This window comes from Prionailurus bengalensis, chromosome B3 (assembly GCF_016509475.1).
Source record: "Prionailurus bengalensis isolate Pbe53 chromosome B3, Fcat_Pben_1.1_paternal_pri, whole genome shotgun sequence".
NCBI classification, from domain to species: Eukaryota; Metazoa; Chordata; class Mammalia; order Carnivora; family Felidae; genus Prionailurus; species Prionailurus bengalensis.
In genome coordinates, this window is record NC_057355.1 from 1913444 (window position 1) to 1927553 (window position 14110).

A 14110-nucleotide genomic window follows, 5' to 3' on the forward strand; every position below is an offset into this window, starting at 1 on the left:
GCCTTCTCCAGCGTCCTGTGCAAACCCTACCACGTTGGCATTGGTCTTTAGGTAGAGTCAGATGGCAGTGTGTGACTGGGCCTGAAAAGTTGAGGCCGGAAGCTGGGTCTAGAGAGACAAAACCAGGACGGAGGGGCCTCAGAAGGAGAGCGGGGGTGTGGCTGTATGTCGAGTTTACGTGTACTTCTGTTGGGGGGGGGGCGTTGGCAGGAATCGGGAGTCACAGCTCAGCGCGAGCGGGAGGTGAGGGCTGGAGTGAGGGGTCTGGGGACCACCGGCAGGTGGAGAAGGGGGCACAGGGGCGGGGGCGGTGAGGGGACAGGGGACAGAGGAGTGTAGGGAGTGTGCCTTCTCAGGGCACAGTAACCCCCCCTGAGAAGAGCTGCTGTCTAGTTCTGCTCCTGCGTCAGCAAAGCCCGGTGCTGCCGAGCTGAGGCCGGTCGGCCCTGCGAACTGGCCACCTGTCACCGGGGGCCCCCCGTGCTCACCTTCCCAGCCCTTCTCATTGTCACGCTTCCCTCCCAGCCACCCAGCAGCCATCCCTGTGCACATCGCTGGCCGTGTCACCCCTCGTCCCACAGCCCCCCGTCTCGGGGCCGGGGCCTCCCCTCACTCCCTCCGTATGGAGAGGACCCCCCCCCCCCCCCCCCCCCCCCCCCCCCCCGCCAAGGCCGTTACCGGGGCAGACGTGGGTGGCTCGTGGGCTCCCGAGGGGGTTTTGACACTGCGGTTGATGGCTTGGCACTGATTTTGTGTGTGAATAATTGCGAACCTGGATGTGCCTCGTCGTCAGGTAGCACCCACACTTGAAGTCCATTCACTCACTCACGCCTTCATTCATTCATTCACTCACCCATTCATTCACTCACCCATTCATTCACTCACCCATTCATTCACTCATTCACCCATTCATTCACTCATTCACCCATTCACTCATTCACCCATTCACTCATTCATCCATTCATTCACTCACCCATTCATTCTCTCACCCACTCATTCATTCACTCACCCATTCATTCATTCACTTATTTGCCCACTCATTCATTCACTCATTCATTCACCCATTCATTCACTCATTCACTTGTTCACTCATTCACTTATTCATTCGTTCGCTCATTCACTTATTCATTTGTTCACTCATTCATTCACCCATTCATTCATTCACTCATTCATTCACTCATTCATTCATTCATTCACTCATTCATTCATTCATTCATGTAGCACCTGTGTTAGAGGGCCAGCACGTCCCAGCTCCCACACTTGGCACGTGGACACCAGGGAATGAATGATCTCCATCCGCCCTGCACCCCATCTTGTCCTTTCCTCTGGCCCCCCCCACCCCGTGCCTGCCCAGCCCCCTCTGGTTAGAGCCCACCCCCCACCCCCGCGTGGGCTCCCAGTCCCGGGTTGACGCCTCATGCAGCCTGGCTGAGCCCGCCGCAGTGGGGGCCCCCCGTCTTACCGCAGGCGCTGTGTCCTGGGGACTCGGTCTCAGTCTGCTCGAGCGACTGTAGTGACGAGGGTGCCACACACTGGGCGGCTCAACCCGCAGACACTTACTTCTGCCAGTCCTGGAGGCGGGAAGTCCAAGGTCAAGGTGCCGGCCGCATGTCTGGTGAGGGCTCGCCCGTGGACGCCTTCTCGCTGTATCTTCACGTGGCCGGGGGCAGAGAGAGGGAACCGAGGTCTCCTGCCTCTGCTTAAAAGGGCACTCATCCCAGTGAAGGCTCCACTCTCGTGCCCAAATCCCCCCCTGGTCCCGTCCCACAGGGGATTAGAGGGGACCCGGGAGTCTTGGGGGCCGCGAACGTGCGGACCGCAGCCGGTGGGAGAAGCACGCTGGAGCAGGGGTGTGGCGATCAGAGCTCCGTTCTGGGGCCCAGTTTTCCCAGATGCGGCCACAAGGGAAACACGGCCGCCACTGAAGGACGTTGTGACGCCACGAGATACGGGAATAAACACTGCGCCCTCCGGGCCCTCACCTTTCCTCGGGGCTCGGTGACCCGGCGAGTGGCACGTCGTGGCCACATGATGGGCTTTCACCTCGTCCGGCCACGTGTCCGCATCCCGGGGCCACCTCCGTAGGGTTGAGCGGGCGGTCTCGGCCGCTGGGCGGCTTGGGGAGCCTAAACGTGGCGGCGGTTTACTCGTGGTTTAGACGGGTCCTGGCTCCGGGGACACGGCCCCCTTGTTGGAGACCGACCACCATCCTGCGTGCGGGCTGCTGTCCGCTTGAGCGTCTGTCCCGCTGTCCCCCGGAGGCGTCCCTGTTTGGATGACAGAGGGTGAGGCCACAGGATCTAGGAGACCCCGTCTGACTCTGTTGGTTCCTGGGTAAACGGCTCACACGACCCGCCAGCTCCCCGCCTCCAGCGCCCGCGGCCCCTGCACGCGTGCTGCGGCTCGGGCTGTGGTCGGCCGGGGCCCGGTGGCTGCACCTGCCGCTCTCGTCCTGGGCCGCTTGCTGCTCCTTCTTCCCCGGCCTCGGTGGCTCCGTCCTTCCTGTCTGTGCGTCCGGGGCCTCGCGCTGCACCCGGATCCTGCAGGCGCTGGGTTCCCGCTGAGGCGCACTGAGGAGTTCACGGCCAGGAGGAGCAGCCGGCCCCTCTCCGTGGAGGCCTTCGGTCCCGTCCCCTGCCGGCGCTGAGAGGCCGGGATGGCCAGGCCAGGTGCGGGGTCGCTGCCGGCAGGGACCGCGTGTCGTGGCCGCTGTGACCCCTTGTCCCCACCTGTGGGCCCGTGGCCTGGCCTCCCGCCTCCAGTAACCGACTCCCCGCGTGTCTTCGCTGGAGCCTCACCTTCGTGTCTCACGTCCTGTGTTGTCTTCTTTGCTCTCGTGCAGCCTTGTCTCCCGTCACGTGCACTTTCCTGAGTGTCTCAGGTTGTTCACTGGGCGCCAGTCCGATGCGCTAACTGCGCGCGATAACCGTTATCCCACCGGGGAGGCCAGGATAACGACGCTGCCTCACGCCTTGCGGGAGGGCCAAGGAGCCTGCGGTGCCTGGCAGCCTCGTGGGGCTCCGAAGACACCTCCTCTCGGGGTGGGCCCCACCCTGCCCTCTCCCACCCCTTCCCTGCTGACATCTCCCCTCCCTACCCCTTCCCTGCCATCTCCTCCCCTGCCCTCCCTCACCCCTTCCCCTGGTCAACCCTCCCCACCCCTCCCTTCCCCAGCCCTCCCTCGTCCCTTCCCTTTGTCTCCCCTCCCCTCTCCCACCCCTTCTTTGCCCTGCCCTCCTCACCCCTTCCCCCTCCTGCCTACCCCTCCCCCCTCTCCTCCTCCCACCCGTTCCTTGTCCCTCCATCCCCTCCCCAGCCCTCCCTCACCCCTTCCCTTTGTCTCCCCTCCCTTCCCTACCCCTCCCATCCCCCCTCCTCCTCCCACCCCTCCCTGCCCTACCATCCCCTCCGCAGCCTCCCTCACACCTTCCCCTTGTCTCTCCTCCTCTCCCCTCCCTCCAGGCTAGGCTGCACAAGGCCCAGATTTCAGGATTTCACGGAGAGCTTCTGTCCACTCCCCAAGCTCTGTCCGAGCTCCCAGCGGCTGCCATGGAGTCCGGCATCCTGGGTCTGCTCGCTCACTTTCCGTGGAATCCCGTGCACTGTATGCTGATCATGAGAGCTCTGTATTCTGAGGGTTCACACCCGAGATACCCTAGGAAGTGGTAGGTGGGGGATGAGAGTCCCGTGTGGGTGTTGGCTGTGCCCCCCCAACCAGGGGGCTTGCCTTAAGACCCACGGACACACACAGTCTCTGCTCACACACCCACCGGAGGTGCGCGGAGGGAATCGGCGCACGTCACGCAGGGTGGCTGTTTGGTTGTGATTCCGGCTGAAGCTGAAGCTGATCCTTCCTGAATGGAGACCTGACATCTTAACAAAAACGGGTCATTACTGTGCTGTCATTTCGGACCCGTGTGACAGCGGCCCCCAGCGGTCTGTCTAGGCTCCGTCTGTGGCCAGGCTGCCCGGCCGCCTGGTGTTGCAGCTCATGGGACTAAACACGTCCGTTTGCAGCGGGGGCTGGCGGACAGGTGCTGTGCTGGGGGCTCGATGTTCCCGAACGTCTGCTGCTTTTCCTCGGACCCTTTGTTTTCTTAGCTGTGTCTGGACGGATGACGAGCTGTTTAGATTGTCTCGGCGTGTCTGATTTTTTATAAGAATTTTTAGTGTTGGGCTAAATGGGGAAGGGGCATTAAGGAATCTACTCCTGAAATCATTGTTGCACTATATGCTAACTAATTTGGATGTAAATTAAAAAAAAATTAAATTAAAAAAAAATTTAGTGTTTATATTTGAGAGAGAGAGAGACAGAACGCGAGTGGGGGTGGGACAGAGAGAGGGGAAGACACAGATTCTAAAGCAGGCTCTAGTCTCCGAGCTGTCAGCACAGAGCCCGACACAGGGCTCGAACTCACGGACCGCAAGGTCATGACCAGAGCTGAAGTCAGATGCTTAACCTCCTGAGCCCCCCCAGGTGTCCCTGGTATGTCTGATTTTGAAGCTCCCCGCCTTGTGCATTTTTGAGGTGGCAAAGGTGACCCAGTTGGGTATCACTTCATCCTTCAAAAGATGGGAAAGCTTCCAAATACGACTTTTTCTTGAAAGATACGTGGCCTAAACAGAAATAAACGTTTTGATAAACGCTCATAGTCGTTTGTTATTACCAAGGCCCAAATACCGGACAGACCCACAAAGGTGCTGGTCACCATGCACTGTGGTAATGGCCTTCCGCCTGCTTTGGAGTTTCACTTACAGATCTGTTCCTGCCCCTTTTCTTTTTTTTTAATTTTTTTTTCAACGTTTATTTATTTTTTGGGGGACAGAGAGAGACAGAGCATGAACGGGGGAGGGGCAGAGAGAGAGGGAGACACAGAATCGGAAACAGGCTCCAGGCTCCGAGCCATCAGCCCAGAGCCTGATGCGGGGCTCGAACTCACGGACTGCGAGATCGTGACCTGGCTGAAGTCGGACGCTTAACCGACTGCGCCACCCAGGCACCCCTGTTCCCGCCCCTTTTCAAAGAGGACAGAGAGGCCTTGCTTCAGGTGTTAGCGAACACGCTCCCTCAGTGTTGCTGTTAACGCCCACATTTCCTTTCACGTGTAAGTATTTGGAAGTTCTCAGTCGTTGGTGCCGCGTGTAAAATGAATGGCCTTCACCATATGGCCGTGGACGATCACACGTTTACTCCTGCAACAACACACTATATTTGTGAACCGTCTGATTGAGAGGACGAATCCTGCACACGGGATCTTCAGCTTAGTTCGTCTAGAACGCACTTTACATATGAAAGCTCGGGTGACAGTCTCACACAGCACGCCCTATTTGTAGCACCGATGGCGGTCCCTCGGCCGTTGGGTTTGCCCCGAGCGTGACACAGAGGCCGGGTAGGGGTCCCCTCGTGGCTAGCCCGGGGGGGTGGGGCCCGGGCTGAGCGTGGAGCTTGCCCTCAGTGTCCTGCTCCGGAGTCATCTCAATGGAAGTCTCCCCGCCTTTCTTCCAGGCCACCTTGCACCAACTCTGGTTCTCCAAAGCCAAAACCTGCCTGCCGGCGGTGGGGGCGGGGAGGGGGAGCTCAGGCACACGGCGATGCCCCGAGGCCCGTGCCCAGGCTGGAGGCACCGGCTGGTGGAGGCAGGGCCTGGCCTCGCCCGCGTCCACCACCTCCGCCCTGCTGCGGGGACCCATCCTGCCTGTGGGATGAGCCTACCTTACAGAGGACACAGGGCTGCTTAAAACGTAGCCAGGACCTGGGGTCCGAGACCCCGGGCTCTCGGTCTGATGACTTTTCTGTACGTCGAGCTATAAAAATCCCACCCCACGGAGGGCCTTTGGGAATCGAGCGTCCTGCCTTCCTTCCAGAAGTGGAAGGGACCCTCCCTTGCTCTCAGGTCTGGAGGAATCCTTTCTGATCTCCACCCCCCCCCACCCCGGGACGCGTTAATAATAATCTAGACGTTTTCAATGCATATTGTGGCTGCGTGAGAAATCCCAGTCGCCGAATTTTCAGAACCTAAGCAGTTAATGTTAGAAATTTTGCTGCAAATAAATTGATCAGTATGCAAGACAGTTTTCACGGCTGAATCATGGTCCACAGTTTAGGTAAACAGATCTGTGATGACATTTTCTGAGTGGAATACAAATGCCGTTCATTTCCTCCCAGCGGCTCCTGGCACTTCTACACGGATAACAGATTCTCCCAAGAAGGTGTTGGACACCAGGAAGAAAGATCTTTGTTTAATCCCTCTGAAAAGGTAGGGCTGTGATATCGGGTGTGATTTCCGTGAAAGGAATTGCTCTGAGAGACATGGCTGCTGGGGAGGACATTTTTCTTTGCCTATTAGCTGCCTCTGTGCACCCCCGACCCCCGGAGAGACCCCTTCTGGTCTTCCGATTCTTGGAATTGTCGTGAAAACATCATGTGGTTGTCTTGTGAAAGTTTGCACGTAATTAATTTTTCTCCCCATGTTGTGAATGAAGATCAAGGGATGTTTTTCTTATTGCGATTTCCATGAAATAGCGGGGTGGGGGGGGGGCCCGGGGTGTTTTCTCACTTCCTCGTGCCGCCGGCATCCGTGATGCTCCCGGGCTCCCTTCTCCCCGCGTCCTCGCTGCCTGTGCCGGCACAATATGTCTGCGTCTGAAATGGGAGCCGGTCTTGAGCTAGATGCTACATCACGAGCCAGCTCTGTTCTCTGGGTGGTGGCGAGGCTCTCAGAGCCCTTAGCTCATACTGATGTTAAAACGAGCCGAGAAGCTCACTGCAACTTTGCGCGAGGCAGGCAGTCATTTTGCCCGTGTGTGTGTGTGTGTGTGTGTGTGACGGGAGTCGGTGCTTCCCGGGGTGGGGGGTGGGGGACGCCTGCGTTTGGAGTCAGACCGCTGCGGACAGAGATCATTCTGCCTGTTTGTGCATTTGCCGTCGGTTATGACCCCGGACCCCGCGCCCAGGTCCGTGCACCAGGGCCGCCTTTGAGGTGGGGGAGGAGTGTTGATGTCGCAGGAGGTGGGGACCTCCAGGGCACGGGAGCCAGGGGCACGCCCCCCCAAGGGCCGGGCCGGGCGGATCCGGTCAACAGCTCTGCAGCAGTCAGAGGAATACATTTCGGAAGAGGGCACCCCGTACATCCTGCTTCATTTCCCCCAGAGCGTTTCCACGGCCAGGATGGCATAGGTGTGGCCTCCTCCAGGAAGCCTTCCTGGGCCCTCGTGGGCATTCCCACAACGTGCTGCCGGGCCACCTGCACAGCCCGCGGCCCTCGCGAGGGCCCTGCCCAGCCCCGTCTCCACCAGAGGCAGGAGGGGTCCTCTCGTCTCTGACCACCCAGCCTCTGCCGGGCTCCCGGCGCAAAAGCGGAGCTTCGCGAATGCCGTTTGTGATCGCGACGGGGCCCCGTTTTCTTCCAGCGGCCTCTGCAAAAGGAAGCAGGGTCCGGATTAATCCCATTTCCCGGTTGGAGCACAGGTAGAGAAACCGAGTCGCGCGATGGGGAATCCAGGCCTGCGCCCAGGACCCCGAGCTGGCACACGGCCCTCGGGGTAAGAGGCCGGAGGGAGGTCTGAGCTGGCGCCCCGCCCGGCCGCGGAGGCCCCGTGTGTCAGGTGTGTGGCGTGCACAGATGCAAATGCGCATCCGGCCCAACCGTACTTTCCTTCCTCCTCCGGAAATTTTTTGCCCCATAGTCTCCGTGTGGGAGGATCAGGTGATCGAGGCTTTTTAGAATCTTCCCTTTCTGGGTGCTGACGGTGACACATGGGGTATTTTGGGGCGTTGACATCATCTCTTCCCTCCTGAACGCCCTCTTCGCAGCTGCATCACTCAGGCCCTGCCATCGTCCACCTGGACGGCTGTGACCTTCCTTGCTTCGCAGCAGGAGCAGCACAGGTGTGGTGAGAATGAACCACAGGGGACCGGGCCCAGGCCGGGGAAGGGACCGGCCAGGGACAAGCTTCCTGCAGAAGTAATGTTTGAGCTGAGCTGAATGACTGTTAGGAGTTAGCTTGGTGGAGAGGGAGGAGAGCGTTCTTGCCACAGGACATAGCGTGTGCAAAGGCCCTGAGGTGGGAGGGAGCACGCCGTGTTCAAGAAACAGAGAGCAAGCAGTGTGACCAGGGCTCAAGACGGGTGGGTGGCAGCCTGACCACACGGGGACTGGCTGGCTGTGGCAGGGAGCTCCACATTTGTGCTGGGAGCGGACAGAAGCCGCCGGAGGATATGAGCGAGGCTGGTCTTGGCAGATCTGGCCCCCGTGACGATGCGTGGGGGGGAGAGTAGGTGCAGGAGGCCAGCGGAGGGGGGCCTGAGGCAGGCCTGCAGCAGAACCCAGAGGTTGGGGAGACCTTTAGGGGTAACGGCAGGCCCCGATGGTGCATTTGGGATCATGGCCAAGCGCCTGGACGAGATGCCCTGGGGAGAAGAGAGGTGGAGGGGAGCAGGGAGACCCAGGAGGCGGGGCCTGTGAGTGGGAGGGGCGTCTGGCACCTTGAAGCCCCGGGGGGAGGGAGCTCCAGGTGGGGGAGGCGGGGGCAGCTCTCTGGTGGGGGCAGGGGGACAAAGGCCTGAGTGCCGAGGGCTGCACGGGAGGCCCCCAGGCCTCAGGGTGACCCACCAGGGACAGGAGACTACTTTACCATGTGACAGACTGTCCCTTGTACAGTTGAAAGTCCCTCATTTGTTTGTCCCGTGGGCTTGGATTTTGCTATGTGATCTGTCAGTAAAACCGTTCATGTTTCTGTGCCTCACTAGATGCTTCTCCTTTCTCGTGTGGTCAGCCCCAACTACGTGGGCAAGTCCGGGTGAGGACCGTGACCTTGCCTCCCCTTCCAGCGTCTGCTGGGGCCGCCAAGGGCCTGGGGTCCAGGACTCCCCGGCCCCGCTGGCCTGCCTCCGCCCTCACGCAGGGGTGTGGGGCCATGTCTGTGCACCCGCTCGGGGACGCTCCCGGAGGGCCGTGTCCACGTTGGGGTCAGGGCGGTGTTCCTGCGTGTGCCCGTGTGTGAAGCCCCGTGGGGGCACGGGCAGGGCGGAGGTCAGGGAGGTCAGGGACGGCACAGGGGTGGAGGCACACTCGGGGCCTGTCTTCTGACCCCACCTGCAGTGGTGCTGCTGTGCAGGGAGGCATGAAGTCGGCCCTGGAGAAGAGCTCCCCCCTCACAGCCCTTTGCTCCCGCATCACTCGGTGAACTGTCGTGAGCGGGGGCCGCCGAGCGATCAGGAGGGCCCTCTGTATGGCCGTACCGCGCTTTGTGGCCCGGCGCCTAAAATCCTAGAAGTGACTTCATTCCTTACAGTAAGAACACGACTCCCGGTTTTGTTAGCGTCTGTGTGTTTCATTTGGCCACGTTTATGCCTTCTTTTTAAGTGTATTTATTCGTTTTTATTGTTTGTTAAGGTTTATTCATTTTTCAGAGGCAGAGAGAGACAGAGCGTGGGGGGGCGGGGTGGCAGGGGCAGAGAGAGAGGGAGACACAGAATCCGAAGCAGATTCCAGGCTCCCGGCTGTCAGCACAGGGCGCGACGCGGGGCTCAAACTCACGAAACGAGAGATCGCGACCTGAGCTGAAGTCGGTTGCTTAACCGACTGAGCCACCCGGGTGCCCCAAAGCTCTAACATCTTCGTCCCCCTGTCGGCTCGCGCCCGGTGTCCTGCACAGGCTCGGAGGGCTCGGGGGTGTGCTCAGTGGGGTCCGATGGAGGCAGAGGAGGTCCACCCGTGCGTAGCGTCCGGTGGGGCAGACAGGGTGTCGACGTGCCACGAAGACGGGGCCTGCCCTGCCCTGGCCAAGCCTGGGCACTCGTGCAAAGCAGCCAGTCTCTTTCTCCTTGCTCCCCTCATTCATCTGAGGAAAGGATTGGACAGCGGGAGCCCCTTAGGTTTTGGGGACCTTTGCTTTCTCTAACTTGTATTACAAAAACAACCAATATTTTTGTCTTCCCATAAAAAATAGGAGGAGCATCATTTTGTCCTAACTACACATTGCCTTCTGTTTACCCCCTTTTCATGACATACTGCTCTAATCAAAGTCAGACTTCCTGATACAGGACTTCTCAGTATGTTTTCAGAGGACACTCGGGGGCGCCTGGGTGGCTCAGCCGATTAAGCATCCGACTTTGGCTCAGGTCATGATCTCGTGGTTCGTGGGTTCGAGTCCTGCGTCGGGCTCTGTGCTGATGGCTCGGGGCCTGGAGCCTGCTTCGGATTCTGTGTCTCCCTCTCTCTCTGCCCTTCCCCCGCTCATGCTTTTTCTCTCTCTCTCTCTCTCTCGAAAATAAATAAGTGTTACAAAATCTAAAAAAACAATAAAATAAAGGATGCTCCAAGGAGGGCGAATGGTATGTGGCTTTTCCTAGCTTGCTTAACTGTGGAAAACGTTTTCTCGGAGAATCTGAGGGGACTGACTCTGTGCGGTTTGTTTTGGGAAGTGGCGACCACCCGCATTTGCGCTGGCAGAGGGATTTCGCCTTCCGTTTTGGGGCCTTCACGGACTTCATATGTTTCAGTCCCCCGTTCAGAAAGAGGACGGCTTTCTTATCAGAAGCAGCTGCGGTGACAAGGTCGTCCCTGTTCACGCTGTCCAGCTGTCACCAATCCAGTACAGTAATTGTTGACAGGGGAGAGCATTACCTTAAGAAAGGGGTTTTTTCCCCCCCAGAGTACTTCCCCCCCAGTGTGTACCTTCGTTTAAAAAAACCCAGCAACTGTGACAGCTCTCGGATTTCTGTGATCAGAGCCCAGCAGCTAAATAAGGTTTTGTTTGTTAGTATTCTAAAATTCTCCTTCAGAAGTTTGGAGCACAGTCGTTTGAGTTGACCTTAGAATGTGTTTATGAAACTCGATGTCTTTGGAAGTAATGTGGGGCAGCTGTCGGACGCCTGCCTGGTTTCTGGAAAGAGGCGGGGCGCGGGAACCCGCCCCATCTGAGCACCTCCGGACCCCGGGTGCCCGTTCTCCGCTGACAAGGGCCCCAATTCCCGTATTTATCACGACCTGTCTTCTCGAAGCACATCTGGGAAGCCTGCGGCTTCCCTCCTGACCAGGGTAGGAGCCGGGCCGGGCAAGTGTGGGGCCCAGTCTCCGGAACAGTAAGCAGAGTCAGAGAGGACCCTCGAATATTTACTTTGGAGTTTAGCACTGTGCCTGAGTTCAGGAACCCTCTACAGAGTAGGGAGGAGAAGCCGTTCAGCTGTGTGGTTTCCCTGAAATTGGGAATGTCCGAGATGGCCTCAACCCGCTTGTGGAAGTCTCCCGCTCATTAGGAGTGAGGTGTTGGGAGAGTGACGTACAGGAAAGGTCATGCCAGACCTTCTTGACATGTTGTGTAATAATGGCTTCAGGGGCAGACCCCAGGGATTTGTCGCCTCCATACAGCACCCAGGGCTCATCCCAGCAAGCGCCCTCCCCAATGCCCATCCCCCACGCCCATCCCCCCACCCACTCCTCCATCAACCCCCACTTTGTTCTCTGCATTTGAGTCTCTTATGGTTTGTCTCCCTCTCTGTTGTTTTTTTTTTTTAATTTTTTTTTAACATTTATTCATTTTTGAAAGGCAGAGAGAGACAGAGCGCAAATGGGGGAGGGACAGAGAGAGAGGGAGACACAGAATCCGAAGCAGGCTCCAGGCTCCGAGCCGTCAGCACAGAGCCCGACGCGGGGCTCGAACCCACGGACCGCGAGATCGTGACCTGAGCCGAAGTCGGACGCTCAACCGACGGAGCCCCCCAGGCGCCCCTCCCTCTCTGTCTTCATCTTATTTTTCCTTCCCTTCCCCTGTGTTCATCTGTTGTGTGTCTCAGATTACACAAAGGAGTGAAGTCCTGTGATATTGGTCTTTCTCTGACTAATTTCGCTTGGTATAGTTCCCTGTAGTTCAGCCACGTTGTTGCGACTGGCAAAACCTCATTCTTTTTGGTCGCCACCGTAGATTCCACATCTTCCTTGTTCATTCACCAGCTGGTGGATCCTTCAGACCTTCTTGTTCGTTACGTTAATGCTCATCCTGGGGAACGTGATCCCGTGAGAGCTGGGGCATCGGACGGGCCCTGTCACTGGCTCATCCTGTGGCCTGTGGTGATGCTTGGAGGCTCCCTGGGCCTCAGTGTCCTCGTGGTGAGTGGCGGGGCCATGCAGGGCTCTATATCCAGGGTTCTGAGTCCAAATTCAGGATGGGGAACAGTCTTTGCCCCTGAGGACGAACGCCCAGGTGGCAGGGGCCGCGGGGGGCTGACTCCTGCCTCTCGGTGGGTTTGCTGCATCCGAGCGGTTTTGCTTTCCGTGGTGCTTGTTCCCCTCAGGTTTTGGCCACGCTGCTGCGTCCCTGGAAGTCTTACCTGCCTCCAGGTGTCCCTATGAACGCTGCAGATCTGTGCCCTCTTTCACCACCTCGCTCTGTGTAAGGGCGCCCCCTAGAGGCTTCTTCCGGTACTGCTGGGTGACTTTCTTGCTCGTTCCTTTCGCGGCATTGACAGACCCTCTCTTGTCTGCATTCCAGAAATGGCTTCAGACATCCCTGGATCGGTGACATTGCCTGTTGCCCCCATGGCGGCCACGGGACAGGTGAGGATGGCGGGAGCCATGCCCGCCCGTGGAGGAAAGCGGCGTTCCGGGTAAGCACCCTCAGCGTTTCCAGGAATCCGGCTTAATATGTGTTGGGCAATGCTCTCCACCCGTTAGGGCAATAGTGTGTCTCCCCCTCCGGAGAATCAAAGCTCAGCAGTTTGCATGCTGTTTAGATTTTGCAAGATCCCCAACTCTGCGCGTGATTTGCACCCAGCTGGGACCTTCTGTTTGCTTGTCCTTGTGATGGGGAGGTGGGTCGCGGCCCCCTGGGGCCTGGTCAGGCCATCTCTGGGAGGGGGCGCCCCTCCGTCCCCCTGCCTCCGCACGCCAGCCGGAGGGGGGCAGGCTGCAGGCCTGAGCTCCGGGCGGGTGGCGAGGACCCCCCTGGTGCTCTGCCTCTGCTCTGTCCTGTGCAGGAATTTGTAGGAATTCCTTTCGAAACCTTGGCTACAGCCTGGCAGCTGAAGGCCAGGCGTTTGCATTGTCTGTGCTGCTAATGACGCTGCTGAAGGGGTGCGGGCCAGGGCTGGGGGCGGGGGGTGCCGGGCGGACATGGCCCTTGAACTGGGGGGACGGAAAACCACATCTCGTCATGAGCGTGGCACCTGTGGTCCCAGACGCAGTCTCAAGAATGAGCCAGCTGACAGCAATCCCTGCAGGGAACATGGGACGGACGCTTTCACACCCCGTCTGCCCTTTGCCCATCAAGTCAGTGTTGTCCCCAGCGAAATGGCTGATGACTTCCTCCTGACGGACATCAGTCTGTCACGGTGCGCCGCGTGGCCCTTACGCGAGGGGCCGAGATTTCCGTGTGTCGGGGGGGGGGGGGTTGCAGAGGCCGAGAGGCCGAGCGCAGGGCCCGCCCCAGCTGTCCCGCGATGCCCGGCCGCTTGCAGCGTGCAGGTGCAGTGACCCCACAGCCGCGGGGCCGGTCCTCATGGCAGGACCGTGGTGAGCAGAGTGGGTGCTGGAGCAGAACCCCCACACTGGCCGTGGGGTGAGGCTGAGGCCCCGCCGTGCCACTGCAGGGGTGCGGGTCCGTCCACCCCTCAACCGACTTGTTTTTTAACAGATTCCAGATGTTTTGAACATACTTTATTATTTTTTTTATGTTTATTTATTTTGAGAGAGAGAGCTCACCAGGAGGGGAGGGGCAGAGAGACGGAGAGAGAGCATCCCAAGCAATCTCCGCCCCATCAGTGCAGAGCCTGACACGGGGCTCAGACCCACGAATCGTTGAGATCAGGACTGAGCTGAAACCAAGAGGCGGATGCTCAACCCACTGAGCCACCCAGGCGCCCCTGAAATTATTAAAAAAATGTTTTTAATGTTGGTTTATTTTTGAGAGAGAGAGAGAGAGAGAGAGCATGAGCAGGGGAGGGGCGGAGAAAGAGGGAGATGCGGAATCCAACGCAGGTTCCAGGCTCCGAGCCGTCGGCACAGAGCCCGACGCGGGGCTTTGAACTCCGGAATGGCGAGATCATGACCTGTGCCTGTCGGACACTTAACCCAATGAGTCACCCAGACGTCCCTGAAATTATTTCAAACAT

The 14110-nt window shown here is 58.8% G+C and overlaps 1 protein-coding gene across 7 annotated transcripts in view; it reads left to right on the forward strand.

Moving 5' to 3' along the window:
* Positions 1 to 14110, forward strand: part of ARNT2 (aryl hydrocarbon receptor nuclear translocator 2) — a 144860-nt gene that overhangs the window by 23290 nt on the left and 107460 nt on the right. For 4 of the 7 annotated variants that reach the window (XR_006292997.1, XM_043553882.1, XM_043553887.1 and 1 more), the window contains exon 2: positions 12493 to 12607. Coding sequence is in view for 6 of the 7 variants with exons in the window: in XM_043553882.1 (XP_043409817.1) it covers positions 12493 to 12607 (115 nt within the window). In the remaining variant the exon portion in view is untranslated. Of the gene's footprint in view, positions 1 to 6082; positions 6258 to 7775; positions 7894 to 12492; positions 12608 to 14110 lie in introns of those variants that run through there. The other 3 variants (XM_043553883.1, XM_043553885.1, XM_043553884.1) reach the window with 3 other exon arrangements.